Here is a 21934-nt window from a genome sequence, read left to right as displayed (position 1 = left end):
AAGTGTGGCCAACCGAGAGGGTGGTATGTGTGGAGTAGAGGTGAAAGTCACAGAAGCTGAGATAGTTGAAGAATGGTGAGCCTAGAGTGAGTTTTCAGCATAGGTGAGAGTGATGGCAAGAGTTGAGATGGAGTAAAATCTCTCACATACGTGACAGTGTCCTTAATGAATATGGGCAACTGACATGGTCATACCTGCAGTAGGTAATAGAAAAAGAAGGTCTAGAGGGTGGATAGTTACACGAAATGATCCTGACCAAGGAGAGAAAGTCACGGTCTTTTTCTGAATATCATGACCTGAGCCACTTTACCAATCCAGAACCCACTGACTGGTGGAGAGGCAGGACTGCCAGGAAGAAGGATCTTGCAATCCCATAGCAAGAATATATGGTAATAACCTCCCCGCACCCCATCCTACTCTCAGTCTTTCCCTTAAGGGACCTATAGCCATTCACTTGGAAAATCATACACTGAGGAAAAGAGAATGCCCACATACTTGGAGGGCTGTGGGACATGATCATTATTGATACACATGAACCCAAAATAGTATGGCTCCTGGTTAAAGCAGAGGTATTCAGAAGCCAGAGAGTTAAGGGAGTCCTTGTCCAGGTCTGGCACACAGTGGGTCCACTGAACACACAGACCTACGTGGTGGTCATTTCCCTAGTTCCCAAATATATAATCGAAATGAACATCCTTGGTAGTTCTTACAATACTCACATCAGCTCCTTGGCCCATAGGGTAAGAGCTATCAACGTGGGCAAGGCCAACAGGGAGCAGCCTCTGAAATTGCACAGCCACGACAGTGAGCAAAAACAATATAGAGGAATGATAGATATTAGTGCTTTCTTTTTGGTTCCTTTTATATCTCCATTTAATTCACCATACTTGACTTACAAAAGCCTGACAGTTCCTGGAGAATAAACAGCTGATTACTGCAATCAACAAAGTAATAACCCCAATTAGAGCTGCCGTATCAGATGTGAAATCTTTACAAGAGCAGAGCAACATGACCCTAGGCAACAGGTTTGGGGTGTTTGGTATGATGACATGTGTTTCCCCAACCTTATCAGAAAGTAGAATCCAAAAGTGCTCATATTTAATTAGAACAAATACTAGAAAATATTTGCAAAGTTGACCCAGAGCTAAGTTGTATCTCCTTAACCTCTAGCATAATGTAGTCCCAAGAGACCTGAAGTGTCTGGACATGCTACAGAACATCCCACTGTTCTACTACAGTGATGGTATGATGCTCGCCAGGTTGGATGAGCAAGGATTTGGCAAACAGGTTGGAGGCGTTGGTGAGATACGCATACTTCAGAGTGTGGAAGAAAATTCCTGCAAAATGCTGATGCTTCACTAAATCAGTGACATTTAGGGATTCGATGATGCAGGGCATACTTTTGTGTGTCCTACTTAAGAAAGATCTGCCTACTTTGAAATCATGTTTTCTTCCACCAATATTTATTGTTTTACTTTCATATTTAAATTATGATTCATCTGGAATTTAGATGAAGTCTAATTCATCTAAATGAATTAGGGGGATCAGTCTTCATTTCTTGTGTTATGTGAACACATTTCTTGTGTCATGTTAATAAACGGGATCATTAATTTGTGGGGTGGGGTGGGGGCACATGAGACTTTCCTTTGCTGCCCTGTAATCATCTTTGAAAAATCAAATTACCTTATGTGTCCACTTCTCTTAGGGCCCTCTATTCTGACTCATTTGCCTGTTTTCTATCCTTGTACCAAGCAAACACTAACTTAATAACTGTAACTTTATAATAGATCTCAGTATTTCATAATTTAAATACTCCAGCTTTGTTCTTCAAAATTGCCTTGGCTATTCTAGGCATTTGCATTTCCATGTAAATTTTAGAATCTGCTTATCCATTTCTATTCAAAAAAAGCATTTGAGACATTACTGAAGTTATATTGAATCTATAGATCAATTTTGGAGGAAATGACATCTTAACAATCTGTGAACATGATCCATTATCCTTGCATTTATTTAGGACTTTAAAAACTTTCCATCGGCCAGGCGCGGTGGCTCACGCCTGTAATCCCAGCACTTTGGGAGGCCGAGGTGGGCGGATCACAAGGTCAGGAGATAGAGACCACAGTGAAACCCCGTCTTTACTAAAAATACAAAAAATTAGCCGGGCGCGGTGGCAGGCGCCTGTAGTCCCAGCTACTCAGGAGGCTGAGGCAGGAGACTGGCGTGAACCCGGGAGGCGGAGCTTGCAGTGAGCGGAGATCGCGCCACCGCACTCCAGCCTGGGGGACAGAGCGAGACTCCGTCTCAAAAAAAAAAACAACAAAACTTTCCATCAATAATGTTATGTTGTCAATAATATTTTGTATTACATATTTTGATCGATGTAATACTAAGTACTTGATTATTTTGGTGCCATTATAATTATACATGTAATTTTCTATTTATTTTCTGGAATATAAGTATACAATTAAATTTTGTATCTAGATATTATATCTAGAACCTTATTAAGTTGATTTATTAATTAAAATAGTTTGCCAACAGTCTTTTTGATTTTCAATATAGGCAATCATGTAATTTGTGAATAATGACTGTTATTTTTTCCTTTCCAAACTTAATGTCTTTTGTTACTTTTTCTCCTTTATTGCATTGGCTAGAGCATCTAAAGCCATGTTGAAAATAAGTGGTAAGAGCATGTACGTCCTTGTTTCATTACTGATGTCTTGGGGAAATGTTCAATAATTTACCTTAAGTATAACGTAAGCTGTAGTTTTTTTTGTAAATGTCCTTTATCAGATCATGGATGTTTTCTCTATTCCTACTTTGCAGAGAGGTTTTTATCATAAATGGGTGTTAAATTTTATCAATTTCTTTGCAACTATCAAGATAATCATGATTTTTCTCTTATTTAAAAATTATTCTGATGAATTACATTTATTTTTTTCCCCAATGTTAACCCATCCTTTTGTTTCTGGATAAATCCCTCTTAGTTATGATTATTCTAATACTACTTGATTCAATTTGCTAACACTGTGTTTAGGATTTTGCATTTATGATGATAAAGAGATTGGTAAACCAGCTTTTTTTTTTTTTTTTTTTTTTTTTTTTTTTTGGACAGGATCTTGCTCTATTGCCCAGGCTGGAGTGCAGTGGCACATGATCATGGCTCACTGCAGCATTGAACTCCTGGGCTCAAGTGATCCTTCTGCCTCAGCCTCCTGAGTAGCTGGGAATACAGGAGCATGCCACCATGCCCTGCTAATTTTAAACTTGTTTATAAAGACAGGGTCTTGCCAAGTTGCCCATGCTGATCTTAAACTCCTGGCCTCAAGTGATCCTCTCATCTTGGCCTCCCAGACTGCTGGGATTAAAGGCACGAGCCACGGTGCTGAGCCTAAACGAGCCTTTTGAAAGTGACATTTCCCCCCATTACAGACTGCTTTTGAAAGCCAAAATGTATGTGATCAGGAGTGTGCTCTCAGATGTTTATTTGGTAGTGCGCAGGATGTAGCCTACATTATGGGGGACGTGGGTGGTGATGGGTTAGGAAGCTACTGGAATTAGGAGGAGAGCTTGAACCAGCTTGAGACAAGTGGAAATGGAAAGGAAGGGTATTAAATACAGGAGACTGCCCAGTAGTTAGCATGTGATTAGATGAAACGATGGCATTATGAAATAAAGATGTTAGGACAAGTTGATTTGAACTTAGAAAAGAGTAAAAATAATGAGTTTACTTTGAGGTGAAATCCTTATCTTCGTCATTATTATCACCATCCCTAGAATCCAAAAGAACACCTGCAATTTAAGAAATTGCAAACGCACGAAACTACATAACTGGTATTTTAATGCATTTAATTAAAAACGTTCCTTATGTTGCTTTGGAGTTAGTTTTTTAAATTCTTTTCGTTCATAATCAGGAAAGGTAGTAACCTTATATTCGGCGACACCTTAGAAACGTGCCCTTTTAACGCAGCACATTTTAATACCGATTGTGCTGTTCCTTTTCCAACCACCAGGTGGCGGCCAAGCGCCCAAGTCGCACTCCCGCCTCATCCAAGGCAGCCTGCGTGGCTCCCGGGAGCGCGCACGTCCCGGAGCCCGTGCCGACCGCAGGCGCCGTATCCGCGCTCGTCTACCACCCCGGTTACGCGGTTGCACGCCGGCCTCAGCCCTGAGGAGCCGGACCCATGTGGAAACTGCTGCCCGTCGCGGGTCCGGCAGGAGGTAAGGGCGGAAGGGAAGCCTCGGGGTCCATTTTCCCGGTAGCGACTGCCTCGGGGGAGGGCCTGCGGGTGATGATTCCTGCGTCGCGTCCGTTCCCGCTCGGGGAGGCTGCGGAAGCGGTCGCAGAAGCGGCGAGTTCACTGTATGGCAAGCGCGTTTTCCCGGTGGCGCGGCGGCTGTGAGCCGGAATGCAGCGCGGGCGGTGGGGTGATTGCTGCGCCCCCTGGTGGCCGTCCCCCGCGCCTCTCCCCCGACTCCCCCTTCCTCCCAGCCTCACCGCGGCAAGGTTGCAGCGCCCGGGCTGGATGGCCTGCGGGTGAGCGGCAGCCGGCGCCTAGTGGGAACCCCCGGCAGGAAGTTAGCGTGGGCGGACCACACGGGGGCCACACATGACTTTTGTGAAGAACTACCGGACAGTTTGGGGAAATGACTACCACGAGAAGGCTTACTTTCAGTTTTGTTTCAGACTCCTTTTCCACAATGTCATCAGAACAACGGGAAAAGTCGATTTTTTCCCCTTCATTTCCAGCTGTGTGAAATGTGATCACATGTTAATTGGTTGCCTGTGGTGGGTGTGAAGGGTCTTGTCCACGGGAAGTTTACATGATGATTAGCAAAGATCTATGTAGAGACTAAATGGACTGGCAGGGTAAGAGAGTGTGGAGACGGCCAAACTAAATAAATATACTGTGAAGACTCACAGGTCAAGGCGTCCCTGGAGACCTGGCTCTCCTGGACTCCTTACTCTTTATCTGCCCTAATCTCTCTGCCACTTGGGTAACGAAATCACGCTCCCAGACGGAACTCCGCATGTCTCCAGTATATATACTGTTATTCCAACAACTTATGATTTACAGCAATTTTAAAAGAAACTGATAACCGTTTCCCACTGATTGGAGATGCTCTCCTTAAGATAAAAACAAAATTGCAAAAAATGTACACGTGCATCTTAGTCTGGACTTTGTTGCGTTGGTCTGTGGTGTTCACTCCTGGTCCAATACCATACTTTTAGTTTTATGACATGTTTTGCCATCTGGTAGGGCAAGCTCCTATAATATTATTCACATTTTTCTTGACTATCTTTGTTTTGTTTTGTTTTTTTGAGACGGAATCTCACTCTGGCACCGAGGCTGGAGTGCAGTGGCACCTCCATCTCCTGGGTTCAAGCAATTGTCCTGCTTCAGCCTCCCAAGTAGCTGGGATTACAGGCTTGAGTATCTTTTTTATAGTTTCCAGATATTTTTGTTTATCAAGTTCCAAACATAATATTGTGATTGTTGCTAGGTAATACATTAAGTTTTTAAGTTAATTTGAGGGAACATTGACTTCTTTCAGCATTGCTTTCCCTTTAGAAAAATGATGTAGCCTTCTATCTAGATAACCTTTTCTTCTCTGTTTTTTATTGTGTTTTAAATGTTGTTGTTGTTACTTCTGAAACACCATAGTTAGATAACCTTTGGTATCCTTCAGTGAGGCTTTACTGAAAACACAAGTTTGACATATATAAAGTTGAGTAACATTTGAATAACAAAATAAAGATGTTTTATTTAATATTTGTCATACCTATATCATATATACTTACATGTATGTGTGTGTTCGTGTACATGTGTATGTGTCTATCAACTTATCTTTTTCTAAAAAAAATTTGTCTCAGGAGAGCCATACAGACTTTTGACTGGCGTTGAGTACGTTGTTGGAAGGAAAAACTGTGCCATTCTAATTGAAAATGATCAGTCAATCAGCCGAAATCATGCTGTGTTAACTGCTAACTTTTCGGTAACCAACCTGGTATGTTACTAATTTTGTTTCACTAGTTTCCAGTAAGGGGGTTGCACAAAATATTCTCTTGGTGTGTATGTGAGAGAGAGATCACAGGACTTGTCATTTTATAGAGCTGTGTAGACTTTTTTAATGTTAACAAAATTAAATACTTATATTTTGGCAGTGGTACCAGTGATATTTGTTTATTTTGAGATTTGAAGTTTCTATTTCAGTAATTTACTCTTTGTTTTAGTTAGTTAGAATCTCAGAGGAAGTAGGATATATTTATTTTTATTTGCTTACTAAATATTGTTTACTATTAGTTTGGTGCAAAAGTAATTGCTGTTTTTGCCGTTAGCAGTAATGTGTTTTTATGTGTCAGTAACTATGCCAACCCTGAGAATAGAACAATGAACAGTTCTTCATGGCTCTGGCTCTTAAAGAGGTTATGTAGCTGTGTGGACACGGGCATTTCTCATATAACACAAGTTTTTGCAATGGGAATTCATTTGTTTTATTAGGGAAATGCTTACTTAGGCCCACAGCTCGTTTAAATGGCTTTGAGTTTGTTTTGATCACAAGCGTGGGTGATAAAAGGGCTAAAAAAGTACATAAATATCTGTACTCATGATAACGCTGGTGGAATAAGAAAGATAAGCCATTATTTTAATCAAAGATTGCATATATGCGATCTGAATTTGTTAGTTTTATTTAGGTTTTGTTTCTATTCTTTTAGGTATAGAAAAACATTGAAATTTCTGCAGAAAAAGTAAAATTGTTACTGTAAGTCAGAAACACTAGCCTATAACCTCATATTCTCATGGGACTAATTTTTGCAATGTGGTTTTGATACTGTAAAACAAACAAAAAAAGATCTAAGAATGAAATTGTCATGTTTTTAATGAAACAGACTGCACCAAAGCAAAAAATTCTCGAATGTGTGTGAGGGGTCAGGAAAATCCCCACTGATGTACACAAGTAAAAAAATGTGTGTTCTGGGAGGGGTAATCCTGGGTTAAGAAACTTCCCTAAGGGGAAATATGAATTGTTAGTTGAGGGATCTTCCTCTCAAGGCAACGAAAGCAGTAATTTTCTGCTGTGTTGGGAGGTTTGCCACCTGCCTATTGTTTTTTCTTTTAAAACCTTTTTCTCTCAGAAGTGAATGTACTGAGTGGTAAAAGACTTTAAATTATTTTCTAACTTTTCAGAGTCAAACAGATGAAATCCCTGTATTGACATTAAAAGATAATTCTAAGTATGGTACTTCTGTTAATGAGGAAAAAATGCAGAATGGCTTTTCCCGAACTTTGAAGTCGGGGGATAGTATTACTTTTGGAGTGTTTGAAAGTAAATTCAGGTAAGAAATGTTTAAATTGATATTAAAATGGACAGCTTTATTTCAGCCAAATCCTAAAGGAAAATGATATTTCTGATTAATGAATTTAAAACAGTGTAATTTAGTTCCTACTTAGCACAGTATTGGACTCTGTGCCGGGGGTGGTTAGTGCGTTTTGTACGTCATGGTGATGGGAGTTTGAGTGGGCCCTGAGGGACTTCATGGGAAATTATATTTCTTCGATTCCTCATTGGTGAAAGTATAATGTTAACTTTTGGTCATTGTTTTTTCTTCATTTGGACTCAGGACTTAGGAATTGATAATTTTCTAGGTTACAAAGCTTAATAATGATGAGGAATTGATAATTTCATAGGTTACAAAGGGTAACAATAAATAAAAGTTAGGATAACAGTATATGATGTGAGCTTAAAGTTTTAAAGTGCTAAAAGTTGCCATCTCTGCAACTATGATACTATAACTTTATTTAACTTATTCTCATTTACAGAGTAGAGTATGAGCCTTTGGTTGCATGCTCTTCTTGTTTAGATGTGTCTGGGAAAACTGCTTTAAATCAAGCTATATTGCAACTTGGAGGATTTACTGTAAACAATTGGACAGAAGAATGCACTCACCTTGTCATGGTATCAGTGAAAGTTACCATTAAAGTAGGTTGAATATCTTGTTCTTATGTTAAAATAAGTTCTTTGAATTTAAGCTTACCCACTATACACAGAATTTTTTTTTAAATTACTTTAAGACTATCAGAACTGTTAGTTGTAGATGTATATATACCCACTCCGTCCCTTTGTATACCGTTTAGGCTTGAGTGGCTTTTCAGATAACCTGTTTATTATCTGAGACAAGCCAAAGCAACTAAAATTATATTTCACATTTTGTTTAGCATTTTAAAAAGTGATTCTGGTGTCCTTCCACCAAGAAGGTTATGACAGTGCCTAGTTTGTGTTTTCAGTCTTAAAGCAACGCAACTAGAGATTAACTGCCAGTCTTCAAAGTTAGCATCTCATGTCTCTTCCATCAAGTTGTCTTCCTCCAGTCTCCAGGTGATTCATCTCCTTTTTAACAGGTTGACTATAGGTTTGTGGGATTCTTTTAGATTAATATCTATAGTAAAAAACCACAAATACTTAGATTCCTTTATTAAAAATCCTTTAGTATTTAATATAATTAAACTAGAATTATATTTTATAGCTAAAGAGTTATCATGGAGAAAGGCTTGCTGCTCAGCTGGAACTCAACTTGTGCTTTGGTGGGGTTGTCTGTAATCAAGGGTTTTTTTATTTTTGCAAGTTTATGAAGTTGATTTTATAAATTCAGCAGTGTGATTAGCCTCCAGAGTACTAGTATATGCATATAAACTCACAAATAGTAGATTTACAAATCAAAGTGTCCATTTATGGTTTTTAGAAGGGTTGCCCCTTTACCAAAATATTTAAGTGTGGGCCCTAGCACAGTCCTCTTTAAGATATTACTTAAGAAATAGAGTAGGTAATCATACACTTGCTTGGTTGGTGTGAAATAAGATCAAAGGTAGTTAGATTGTCTTGAGAGATATTTTACTACGTCTGTGACAGACCTGGCACTTCCAGTGGGTGGGATGCTGATGACCACCTTGTGAATTGCTTTATTACACACACCAACATGGTTTACAGATTAATTTGTTAAAAAAAAATTCCTGATCATTCATATGCCAAAATAGAAAACCTTGTTGTTATATTATTTTTTTGGTAAGTTTTCTGAAAGTACAATTAGCTTATATTTTTCAAGTCATTGAATGTTAGAGCCAAAAAGGAAGTCAAAGACCATTTTTTTCTTGCTATTAGCTACTTAAAAAAAACAACAAGAACAACAACAAGAACAAAAAAACCTTTCAGTTCAACTTTTGTTTTCTGAGGCATGGACTAATTAATTTCCCAAGTCACGTGTATTAGAGATTACTCAGTGCAGTGTTGATTTGCACATTACTGGTTCATGCTAGTTTCTTTCTTTCACTTTGGAAGGTGATGTCTTTCAGGTTCCATACTTGAGAGACATTCTAAATCTGCTTGCGCCTATTTAGACAATGAAGTACCCTGTGTTATTAAAAGCATATTCATGGCTGGGTGTTGTGGCTTGCATCTGTAATCCCAGCACTTTGGGAGGCCAAGGTGGGAGGACTGCTTGAGCCCAGGAATTTGAGACCAGCCTGGGCAACATAGTGAGACTCCCTCTCTACAAAAAATTTTTAAAATTAGCTAGGTATGGTGGCATGTGCCTATAGTCCCAGCTGCTCAGAAGGCTGAGGCAGGAGGATTGCTTGAGCCCAGGAGGTTGAGGCTGCAGTGAACCAGGATCGCGCCACGGCACTCTAGCCTGGACAACAGAGCGAGACCCTGTCTCAAAAATAAAAAAGCATATTTATATTATTCTGAATTTTATTTTCATTACCCACTGTAGTATTTTCTAATGTTTGTCATGTTTTTTGGATGTATCATATTTGAGACTTACAGCTTAATTCACATGTGAGTTTAAATTTCTTTTTTTCCACTTTATATATACTTATTTTATGCTTTTACCAAAAGTGATTTCTTTATTTACTTTCTCAGAAAGGCTTTACTGCATAGTACAATTTTTCTGAAAGACAGTCTAAAAATATCTCATGTTCATCTCCTAATACTGTCTTCCCTGCAGCAGATGTTACATTTTCTCAATTCTTAAATAATTTTTAACACTTTAATGTCTTTGAAAGTGGAATGCATTTTAAAATTGACTTTTATTTTATATTGTTGCACCCCTTCCAAAAAAGCAGTTTTAAAAATTAGTATTATAATTGGTGACTTCTTATAATTGAGTGATTATATTGTGATTTATGTTCTAAAATGATGCAGTGACCAAAGACTGACTTCTGTTTTATAGATTGTGGCTTCTTTATAAATTTAGAGAGATGAAAGGGAAAACATTATTTTTTATGAATGTAAACAGCCTCTTTGTAGTTTATAATTTAAAACTTTTCCTTAAAAAAATGGTAGCATATGAATATATATATATTCACATGTTTTCTTCATTTTAGACTATATGTGCACTTATTTGTGGACGTCCAATTGTAAAGCCAGAATATTTTACTGAATTCCTGAAAGCAGTTCAGTCCAAGAAGCAGCCTCCACAAATTGAAAGGTATATTATGTATTTTAAATATAACAAGATATCACTTATAATATATGATAGCATTGATTTTTATTTAGGTTGAGTCCCTCTTTAATGCTTGTTTCAGAATGTAATAGTTGCTGTTATAGTTAAGTATTATTAATGGAAGATTTTTTGTTAGTATGTAAAGAAAGAGTTTCCCAAATTTATTTGTTGGTTATTCTGTATCTCTGAAACAAATGTTAAATATATGCTAATATTTAAAGAAAAAAATGGACAGACAGTAAATGGCACTGAGGTATGATCAGAAGAGCACATCTGTCAGGTCCGGGCATCACACCACAGTTAGCTCTGGAATTGTGTGGTGCAGCAACCCTCTTTGGGAGCCACATAGTCCAGAATATTAACAGCACCATAGCTTTGGGAATGTAGCTCAGTTTTTCTGAGCTCCATTTTACTCATTTCAAAATTGAGACTAATACCTACCTAGCCGAGTTAAAAAGTCAGGAAACAACAGATGCTGGTGAGGCTGTGGAGAAAGAAGAACACTTTTACACTGTTGGTGGGAGTGTAAGTTAGTTCAACCATTGTGGAAGACAGTGTGGTGATTCCTTAAGGATCTAGAACCAGAAATACCAATTGACCCAGCAATCCCATTACTGGGTATGTACCCAAAGTATTAAAAATCATTCTGCTATAAAGACAAATGCACACATATGTTTATTGCAGCACTATTTACGATAGCAAAGACTTGGAACCAACCCAAATACCCATCAGTGATAGACTGGGTGTATGTCCATACCCATGCACATAAACACCATGGAATACTATGCAGCCATAAAAAAGAATGAATTCATGTCATTTGCAGGGACATGGATGAAGCTGGAAACCATCATTCTCAGCAAACTAACACAGGAACAGAAAACCAAACACCGTATGTTCTCACTCATAATTGGGAGTTGAACAGTGAGAACACATGGCCACAGGGAGGGAAACATCACACACCGGGGCCTGTCGGGGGGTGGGGGACAAGGGGAGGGAGAGCATTAGGATAAATACCTAATGCATGCGGGACTTAAAACCTAGATGACAGGTTGATAGGTGCAGCAAACCACCATGGCATATGTATACCTATGTAACAAATCTACACGTTCTGCACATGTATCCCAGAACTTAAAATTGAAAAAAAAAAAAATTAAAATGTTATGCCAGTTACAAATTTTACTACTAATTTTAATCTGTTTTGAGCTGTTATAAGCTATTTTGCTTAATGTTCGTTTTTTAGGGACCGTTTATACCTGATAATAGCTGTTAAAAATAACCAAAAATCAGGTTTTTCTCTTTGTTTATAATTTTTATCTGGGAAGTTTTTTTGTATTTTATACTCCAGTTGGCAGGTAATGCGATATATTTGGACTCTGGAAAAAGATGCTCAGATTTTAAAATAGAGGATTCTTAACGTTTTTTGAGTCCAAGACCCCTGAATATGTGCCAGGTCTGACCCACAGACCCTGACCCAGCGACAGATGAACAAATGCACTCAAACACAGGTATCCAGTGAAAGAGCGAGCTACGGGGCTGAGCCACCCACAGACACTGAGGAGGGTGCTGTAGAGTTAGCAGCCATAGCCCAACTAGCTGGTGCTGTGGTCATTTATTCAGTATAGATTTAATGACAAAGGCTTTGAGTCTATGCAGTTGTGGATAATTAACATGGTTCCCATCCGGAGAGAGCAGTCCTACGAATGATAAAAGGCCAGGTTCCGAGCTAAGTAACTTACCTAGATCAGTTTCTTTACATCCCTTGTTATCTAATCTAAGCTTTCAGGCATTGTGTAAGAGAATTTGGCTGCTTTCAAATGTAAAACCTTCTGGCCTTCCAAGGTTTTCATCCCTCTACATTTTTTCCCACCACCCTGACTGAACTCCTGCAAATATGAAAGCAGGCCAGGCCTGGTGCCTCACACCTGTAATCCTAGCACTTTGAGAGGCCAAGATAGGCGGATCACTTGGGGTCAGGAGTTCGAGACCAGCATGACCAACATGGAGATACCCTGTCTCTACTAAAAATACAAAATTAGCCTGGTGTGGTGGCAGGTGCCTATAATCCCAGCTACTTGGAAGACTAAGGCATAGGAATCTCTTGACACCAGGAAGTGGAGGTTGCAGCGAGCCAAGACCCCACCACTGCACTCCACCCTGGGCGACAGAGTGAAACTGTCTCAAAAAAAAAAAAAAAAAGAAGAAGAAGATGAAAGCACTGGTCTCTCCTCAAGAAACTTCACCGACATAACTACAAAATTGCATAGTATTTTAACAGAATCACAATTTTCCCTGAAGCCTCTTGATAAGTCTCCCTGAGGAAATACATAAAATCTTGTAAATAATGACTCTGGCTACAGATAATGAACTATTCTTAATTCTAGATTATACTTGAGGGTAGAGGAGTCTGATAAGTTTTCACTACTAGTGATATATTTTGTGGTCTTGGAGTTTTTAGAATTAGTTGTTGATTCCTCTTTTTGTTCAGATTGTCAGTTGTGTTTAACCTAGGGTTGTTTTTGATCAAGTTCAACATAATTTTTTTCTAGATTCAGTTTTTGATTGTATCAATGTACATGACGACTATGCAGCATCCCTACCATGAGATTGTTGAATAACTCCTAATTCGGTGTTAACTAGAACAGGTTATTTATTCTATTAGCCCATGTTTGATGATGGCAATTGATAATAAAATTTTTAAATGTATGTAGTTATTTGCCTTAATAGAGTCCTGTACCCATCTGGATCCATTTTGATGTGCTTGTTGAAAGCTCATTTGAGTACTCAGTTAACAGAAAAAAGATTCGATTTATAAACATTAACTAGTAGAAGGAATGGGTTATGAAAGGGATATGAAATAAATTGTGGTGACTCCATTGATTACGTAAGTACCTCTAATGTTCCAAAAAAGTATGACTGCTAGTCCTGGATTTAAATTAGGAGGCATACTATAATATTTTTTTCCAATAAAATGTACAGTCTTATTTAGTACAGCTATGTGTACATCTTTGCACTGTTATCAAGAAACAGGATATGACAGTTATAACTTCATGTACACAAAATGATTTGCAATATCTCATTTTCCTTGACTGTCATCAAAGTAGCTGAAGTAGATGAAGTCATTTTTAGAAGAATACATTTAAAAGGAGTGTTCAATTTTGATAATCTGTGGTCTAATAGAGGAGATTTATATGTCTAAATGTAAGGAGATTATCCCCTAGAAAGGAGGGGGAGTTGGCTTTTATTTGAGTTTTTACAGAGTCATGTTGTAGGATGGTGTATTAATTATTTCAAACAAGTATTGTTTTAGGGAGATACTCTTGAGAGGTGGAGTCCTCCATGGGTCCCTTGCATTTGTAAACAATTTGCTGAATAGGCCAAGAATGCAAGGCCTTGACTCTCCTTTACGCAGACCATTTCTCGAGGGTATGTTTGCAGTGAGAAACCTCGAGGGATGAAGTAATGTTTCCTTCCTGTGACAAAATGTAGGCTTGCTTATGGCCTGTTGTAATACTGGTGGTTTCCCAAGTTCAGTGTTCCTCTCTCCTGTAACACACACCACTGTATGTACCCCCTACGTCTTACCTGTGGCACCTGGTCAGAGAGGAGACCTGCAGCAAGCATACTGGGGCTCATGCTGCTTGCTTTGCTGTGACTCAGGAGTGTTTGTCTTCTGCCAGCATCCTTGAAACAGGAACAGGTTGACTTATCAGCTGGTAGTCAAATCTCAGACCCAAAAGACACATTGGCCTGAAATAATCTCATTAAATGAAAGTTTGACAGTTTAGGAAGCTTATAGAGGCCACCTTACATAGTTAATTTAAATCGAAGGCAAGAAATTTAGCTAGTATTAGTAATTTTTTTCAGGAGATAGAACCTCACATTTGCAAATTGTGGATGTCACTGTAGTCTAGCCTTTTCCAGATCACCAAAAAAATAAATAAATAAAGCCATATAGTAAATGGTTCTAAAAATTATGAACGTGTGCTTGCAGGACTAATGAAATAAGCAGCTGTCCAGATATTGGACAAATAAATATGTGTGGCTTGGGATACAGTTTCTAGAGCCAGAATTATACATGGATTCAGAAAAATTCTGTATTTGCAAAATCTTGGTACAGAAGTGAAGATGATATACTGTAGGTTATATGAAATTTATTGAAGATCATGTAACGAATTTAAGTAGAAAATGTAAATGGGAAAAAGCAAAATTTCTAGATTAAACATTTTATAGAATGTATGATTCGTAATATGTACTAGTTACTATGTAATAAAACATAATTATTTGTAGCTCTTGAAGTTTCTATATAAATGAACCCAAAACATTTTAATTTTTTAATGATAGAAATTGGAGATCACTTTTTATTTGTAGTGTCATTATATTCAGTCAATATGCCTCTAGCCTAGGTCTCTGACAGGTTACTTTCCTATTTTCCAGTTTTTGTACTAGTTTATTAAATTACTAGAGTGTCAGAAATGCTTTAAAACTTCTAGAATGTAATGCTTCAGAAATACTGATTTTTTAATGATCTCTTCACATTCATCACTAATCTCTTCTTTCTCATTCTCATCATTACACTGGTAAAAAGAAAAAGGCTTATGTAGGTATTTGAAGTTCTAGAACACAGTGTTTTTTAATCACTGTATTAATTATCTATGTATGAATGTATCTATCATATATCAGATATATGTATTACTAAGAATAATCCGTGTTGGTGTCATAGCCAGCATTTGGTTAGCTTCTAGATAATACAGTTTTGTATTTTTTTGTTCAAGATTGATCTTACCAAGTATTGGGGCTCAAATTTATCAGTGTTCTCAAACAAAACCAAAATACATTGTACAAGTTCTGGAATTTTAATACTCAAATTTATACTTGAGGGAATTGAAAGATGTTTATACTTTTTATTCACTTTTCAATTATTAGGTTGAATTTTTATTTATATTTTGTAATGTCAGGCAAGATAGACTTGAGGATATAATGATGAGCCAAAAAAAGTTACAGTTTCTGCCCTCATGGCACTTAGTGGAGGAGTCAGCTGTTAAAGAATCACACTAATAAAGTTAGAACTCTGGTGGAGCTGTTAGAGAGGCCTAACAGGCTACCGTACACGTATGTTTAGGAACCTGGCTCAGACTTCATTGAACTAAGCTACAGTTAGCTGCTCCCTGGCTACTGTAAACTATTATCTATGGCATAATTAAGAATGACAGTGTGAATAATATAAAGCAGTAGATAATTTAAAAATCATTCAACTGTAGTGTTTTGGGAAAGCAGGAAGAATGTCACATCTACTCAGTCATAGTGTTGTAGTCGTATATGACTGTAACACATAGTCATATGTGTTAAACATTTACTTACTGTTTTTGTCTGTAACTGGCTCTGTAATCTGTCCTAGTGTTGTTACATTATTGTGTGGACTAACTGGTAAACTAGTTATTTGTATATAAGTAAAGTGTTAGTTAGGTTTTACACTAAAAAAGAAGTATAAATTATGGGGGAATATTTATTATGAGATAAGGGATAAAAAAGATTCAAAGAGATACTAAAATTGATCCTTTTTATGTGTCCGAATGTCTATTAACTTTCCAGTGCTCTTATTGTAGATTTAGTTTTTGTTAACAGTTAAAATAGTTTCCACTGTTCTCTGTATATTTTAAAAGTAAAATAAATAGAATTTTTAAGTTAGTTATTTAGAAAAACCAGAACTAACACAGTGGCCTGCATTCTGTCCTGCCAAGTGAGTCTGCTCTTGCCTGCAGATAACTCATTTGAGATTGCAGCTTCCGGAAATCATTACTTCAAAATAGACTTACAGCATCCATTGTAGTGAAATTAAAATACATGCATCAGTTATGAAAAAAATTTTAAAGTAATGTAACTGTTCAATCATAACTCAGCTTTCCTTTGTGAAACATGTATGTTTCCAAGGAGAAGTCCAGGGGAAAGATGTAAGGTAATTAGTTCTAAAATGCTGGATAGTGACTCTTAATGACTACAGTGTTTTTACCACGCTGGATGTTGATCTCTGCAGATAGTTAACTCTTGATTTGTGACTGATTGTCCAGGTTGTGAATTTCTCCCTCCCTACATTGTCCCCTTATCATCATCATCATGGGTTAGTAATTTTTACTGAAAGGAAGAGAGAGAAGTTGAAATGCTGGTCAATTATGAACAGCTGTAGCAAAAGATCTGATTATACAGGAAGTTGAAACTCTAGACTGATGAGAGGCTGTTGATATTTCTCCATTTTCTTATTTTCCTTTATTTTCATGGATGATTAAGATGTTCTTATAGCATTAAATTAAAGAGCTAAAATGTTATATTCTTTAGTCTTGTTTTGTAAATTTTATTTAAACTGAGTAAATAATGTAAGTTTAAAAATTTCCTGAACTTCTCCAAAGAGAACTCTAACAAAACACTCATAATAGATTGTGTTAATAGAATTGAAACATGAGCGTTTTAATAGATATTGGCTCCTAAGCAAACACAAGATGCTAATAGAGTTTGATCTTTATGGATGATGTTTCTCTCAACCTTTTGTAATTCAGTACCTTGTTTGAGTCATGTGTGTTTAATGTTCATATTGTTATGATTGTCTACCTTGGATTATTTATTTTGAGGTATTAATGATCAATTCTAGCTCTTTGTGTCACCTGCCACTGTATTTCTAGAAAAGGCAATTAGATGCTTTTTGTCATTTTGTCCCAGATAAAATTCTTACTTAGAAAAAAAAAATACTATAATGGTATTATGGAAATTATGCCTTTTGAGTGTCAGATAGTCACTCCATTTACAAATTTAATAGCAAACATAGTAGTATGTAATTAGAATATACTTTAATTATTTTTACAGTTTTTACCCACCTCTTGATGAACCGTCTATTGGAAGTAAAAATGTTGATCTGTCAGGACGACAGGAAAGAAAACAAATCTTCAAAGGGAAAACATTTATATTTTTGAGTGCCAAACAGGTAATTATGTTATAAGCTAAATTTTCCTAAAGAATACATTACAAACTAGAATACATTATTAACTCTTATCAATAGTTGTTAATGTATTTCATTTTGGGATTTTGTGTAAAAGTGTGAAGTAGAATAAAAAACTGCCTAGGCACCAGACTTGCCCAGTCAGTGATCATGGCTGTGATTACAGGGTTTCTTAAAATCTGTGATAACTGGCCTATTCATAACTACACAAGTGAGGAGGACAGGAAACTTAGTTTTAACTTCTTTAGTTAGTAAGCTAAACCTCTTTAGGTAGTAAGCTAACTAAAGAAGTTCAATCTGTTGAATATGTTCTGTGTGCCAAAATGGGGTTTCTGAGAGTTTATGTTGTAGTGGAGAAATGCAGGTAAGCCCACAGTTACAGTGCTGTTAGGAAGTGTGATGAGGAACCACAGAGAGTGTAACAGTTCAGGGCTGCAGAGACCTGTTGAACTAGGGACTTTCTCAGAGTGGGAGCTGAAATTACCTACTCAAGAAGTAGCACCAAGTCTTCTTGAATTGTACTTCTATGTTTCCCAAATCAAATTCTTATAAGAATGTGTTCAAGACATTATTACATTTTACTTTTTAAAATGTTTCCTTCCATTTTTAGCATAAGAAATTGAGTTCTGCAGTTGTCTTTGGAGGTGGGGAAGCTAGGTTGATAACAGAAGAAAATGAAGAAGAACATAATTTCTTTTTGGCTCCGGAAACGTGTGTTGTTGATATAGGAATAACAAACTCACAGACCTTAATTCCTGACTCTCAGAAGAAATGGATTCAGTCAATAATGGATATGCTCCAAAGGTATAGAATTATTCTTTATTAGTAGAAAACTGCAAGTAGGAGATTTTATGTTTAACCTTTTTGGTTGCTTTTCACCTAACAACGTAAAAGTAGATACAATAATTTTTTTTTAATTGTTTATTTATTTTGAGACGGAGTCTTGCTCTTCTCACCCAGGCTGGAGTACAGCAGCGCGATCTTGTCTCACTGCAACTTCCGCCTCCTGGGTTCAAGTGATTCTCCTACCTCAGTCTCCTGAGTAGCTGGGATTACAGGTGCCCGCCACCATGCACAGCTAATTTTTGTACTTTTGGTAAAGACAGGGTTTCGCTATGTTGGCCAGGCTGGTCTTGATCTCCTGACCTCGGGTGATCCACCTGCCTCGGCCTCCCAAAGTGCTGAGATTAGTGGTATGAGCTACCACACCTGGCCTAGTTTTTATTTTTTTTGATACAGGGTCTTACTCTGTTGTCCAGGCTGGAGTGCAGTGGCACAATCTTGGCTCACTGCAACCTCCGCCTTCTGGGTTCAAACGATCCTCTGCCTCAGCCACCCTAGTAGCGGGACTACTACAAGTGTGCACCACCACACCCAGCTAAGTTTTGTATTTTTAGTAGAGACGGGGTTTCGACATGTTGGCCAGACTGGTCTCAAACTCCTGTCCTCAGATGATCCACCCACCTTGGCCTCCCAAAGTGCTAGGATTACAGGCGTGAGCTACTGCACCCGGCTGATACAAGAATTAATAAAAGGTTTTATAGTGTAGTATACTTGAAAATTAATTGTGACTTGGTATATTAGATATAGAGAATCTTTATTCATGACAGTTTTACTCAAAAATATTTTATGCTCTTTTGTTATTTTAATAGAATTTGTAGAGTTTACCTCTGTAAATTAACAAAGTAGTGTTAAGTTTTTTTACAGAATATGTTGCATTTGAGAAAGTTAAAACTCAAAGGTGAAAGGTTTTCTGCAGTTGCCTAGCGTTGAAATGTAGTTGCCCTTTGATGGTTATTACCCATTAGAAAGACATACAAACATTTTTCTCCTTATATAGGCTATAATGGGAAAGCAGAAAAAAAGGCAGATTGGTTGAAATGATGTTTGTAGTGTGGAGGGAGACTGTAAAAGAGCTAACTGAAGGATTTTCCTCAGACCTTAATTTGTATTAATAGTCTTAGCGTTGTTGAAGCCAGTATGTATTATAGAAATACCAGGCTTGGCAGTCTTCTGACTAAATTGCTCTTCATGTAGCAAAAAGAAGGTGAGTCCTAAAGTGTTTATATGCCTGAAAAGTCCACAGCCAGCTTCTTACAAAAGATTCATTTTTCCTGTCCCAGGAATCCTTCTGACCATGGGGATTTTCTTTTTTTCTCTTACAGGCTTGCTGAAATAAAAAGTAAAATTTTAGTCATCTATCCTATAAATATTTTACTTAATTGAGATGTATTAACTACTGTAAAAAAGAAGATGTACTGTATAACAAAAATACTATCTTACTACTACAACACAAATTTACTGTAGTTCCATTGTGTTTTAGGCACTGGAAATATAATGAAAAACAAGATAGTCATGGTCCCTGCCATCACTGGAGCTTACTGTCTAGAGGGAGAGACATGGAAAGACAAGTAAACAAATCATTACACATGTATATAAAGGAAGCAGTAACCTGGCAGTGGGGAAGAAGCTTACTCTAAACAGAGAAGGCCTCTTTTAGACAATGTCTTACCTATGACCACTTTTTCAAAGAGCCAGACAAAGAATGTGCCAGGCAGAGCAACAGCAGTAATATATAATAATAATGAAAAAATTATCCTGCATAGCAGGTCTTGGCCTAAGAATTTATGTATGTATAAACATTTAATCCTCAACCTATATATTATTTACTGTTGTGGTCCTCACTGTGCAGATGAGGGAACTGAGGCAGAAGGGGGTTTGCATATAGCAGAGGCAGTGAGCACGGTCGCCAGGATGTGAGCCCAGGCAGTTGGATTCTGGAGTCCAGGCTCTTTACTTTCAGCATATATTGACCCTGAGGTTAAAAAAAAGTAACTGGAGTACCAGGTAGCTCAGACGCTGGTACCTTGATCATGAGGTGACACTTGGCTCCTGTTACGATATGGTTTTTTGGGTTTTTGGTGGGGGTGGGGGTCGAGACAGGGTTTCACTCCCTTGCCCCAGGATGGAGTGCAATGGTGTGATCTTGACTCACTGCAGCCTCCGCCTCTCAGGCTCAAGCAATTCTCCTTCCTCAGCCTTCCAAGTAGCTGGGTCTACAGGTGGACGCCACCATGCTGCTGCTAATTTCTTTATTATGAGAGTGCGTTTTGCCATGTTGCCCAGGCTGGTCTCGAACTCCTGAGCTCAAGTGATCTGCCTGCCTCAGTCTCCCAAAGTGCTGGAATTATAGGTGTGAGCCACCACACCTAGCCACAATACATTTTTTGGAGGGAGTGCAGTATTATATTTTGAGAAAGACTGTCACTTAAAATAATACCTGTTAACTTAGTTCAAGCCAATGAAGGAGCAATTATATGAAGCAGAATGTCCAGTAAAGCCAGCTATTGACCGAACTTCAACAGGGCAACGTTGTGATCGGTGATTGCCATGGCTGTATTGATTAGATGTCAGAAGTGAGTATAGGAAATCTGTGGTAAAGATTAAGTGTCTTCTGGAGAAGATTAGAAGTCCAGGGGAACAATACAACCCTGATTTTTGTTCTTGCTGAGGCCTTTTTCTGGTATCTCAGCTCAAATTTTGGTAACTCTTCCTGTTATTAATTTAATTATTTTCTCTTTATTATCTCCTCCTGCTTTTCCTTCTTCTCTGACCTGTTCCCCAGCCTTGCACAGAATTGGATGAATCATAATCCTTGGTCTGTGACACATGCTCATTATTGATCTGTGCATAATACACATTTATTTTGTTCACCAATTATTTAGTTATTTTTCAGACAGTAAGTGTCTGAAAAAAATCTATCATCTAAAATACCAGCCAGATCTTTGAAAATAACTTACATGGTTACCCCTAGCCCAGTTTTCTCCTGTGTGAAATGACTGTCTTCCGGAATCCAGTTAACAGTTGTGGATGGCCAGAGCCTAGTCAGCAGCTCAGGGTGCAAGGTGGGAACCAACCTTGGATAGGACACTATTCCATTGCAGAGCACACTGACACACCCACCCACAGTCACTCAGACTGGGACAATTTGGACACACCAGTTCACCTAATGTGCACATCTTTGGAATGTGGTAGTAAGGCAGAGTACACACAGAAAACCCACACAGACACTGGGGGAGAGTGCAAACTCCACACAGACAGCGGCCCTGGTTCGGAATCAGTTTTTTTTCTTGGCCGATGTTATAATGAAATGACACTGAATGAAATGACGTTGTTCAAGGACCTGCTATATAGTAAAAATCTTTTCTGTGTTAGTCAGTGCTTTAAAGATACCTATGTTTTTTACTAGTATTTCGATACCATCTTTTGTTTTTGACATTTGTTTTTAACTTATCTGGAATTCTGTTTTATACAAAAGTTACGTACATGCACTTCTGTGTTTTTGACTTTATTCTTTTTCGTTCATCAGTCTGCCTTTCTTTGTACCGATACCTCATTGTCTTAATTAGTACAACTTCCATGAAGTCCTCCTAGCTGGTAGAACAAGT

At 37.8% G+C, this 21934-nt stretch overlaps 1 protein-coding gene across 3 annotated transcripts in view; it reads left to right on the top strand.

The window, feature by feature from the left end:
- The first annotated feature begins 4076 nt into the window (after nucleotides 1-4076).
- The window catches only part of NBN (nibrin), a 51382-nt gene continuing 33524 nt past the window's right edge, over nucleotides 4077-21934 (top strand). For 2 of the 3 annotated variants that reach the window (XR_280037.4, XM_005563667.4), the window contains exons 1-7: nucleotides 4077-4218; nucleotides 5873-6006; nucleotides 7188-7336; nucleotides 7821-7980; nucleotides 10383-10486; nucleotides 17354-17471; nucleotides 18097-18290. Coding sequence is in view for 2 of the 3 variants with exons in the window: in XM_005563667.4 (XP_005563724.1) it covers nucleotides 4182-4218; nucleotides 5873-6006; nucleotides 7188-7336; nucleotides 7821-7980; nucleotides 10383-10486; nucleotides 17354-17471; nucleotides 18097-18290 (896 nt within the window). In the remaining variant the exon portion in view is untranslated. Of the gene's footprint in view, nucleotides 4219-5872; nucleotides 6007-7187; nucleotides 7337-7820; nucleotides 7981-10382; nucleotides 10487-17353; nucleotides 17472-18096; nucleotides 18291-19809; nucleotides 19898-21934 lie in introns of all 3 variants that reach the window. The other variant, XM_073999072.1, reaches the window with a different exon arrangement.

The sequence above is a fragment of the Macaca fascicularis genome, chromosome 8 (genome assembly GCF_037993035.2).
Source record: "Macaca fascicularis isolate 582-1 chromosome 8, T2T-MFA8v1.1".
NCBI classification, from domain to species: Eukaryota; Metazoa; Chordata; class Mammalia; order Primates; family Cercopithecidae; genus Macaca; species Macaca fascicularis.
This window is presented reverse-complemented; position numbering and strand designations above follow the sequence as displayed.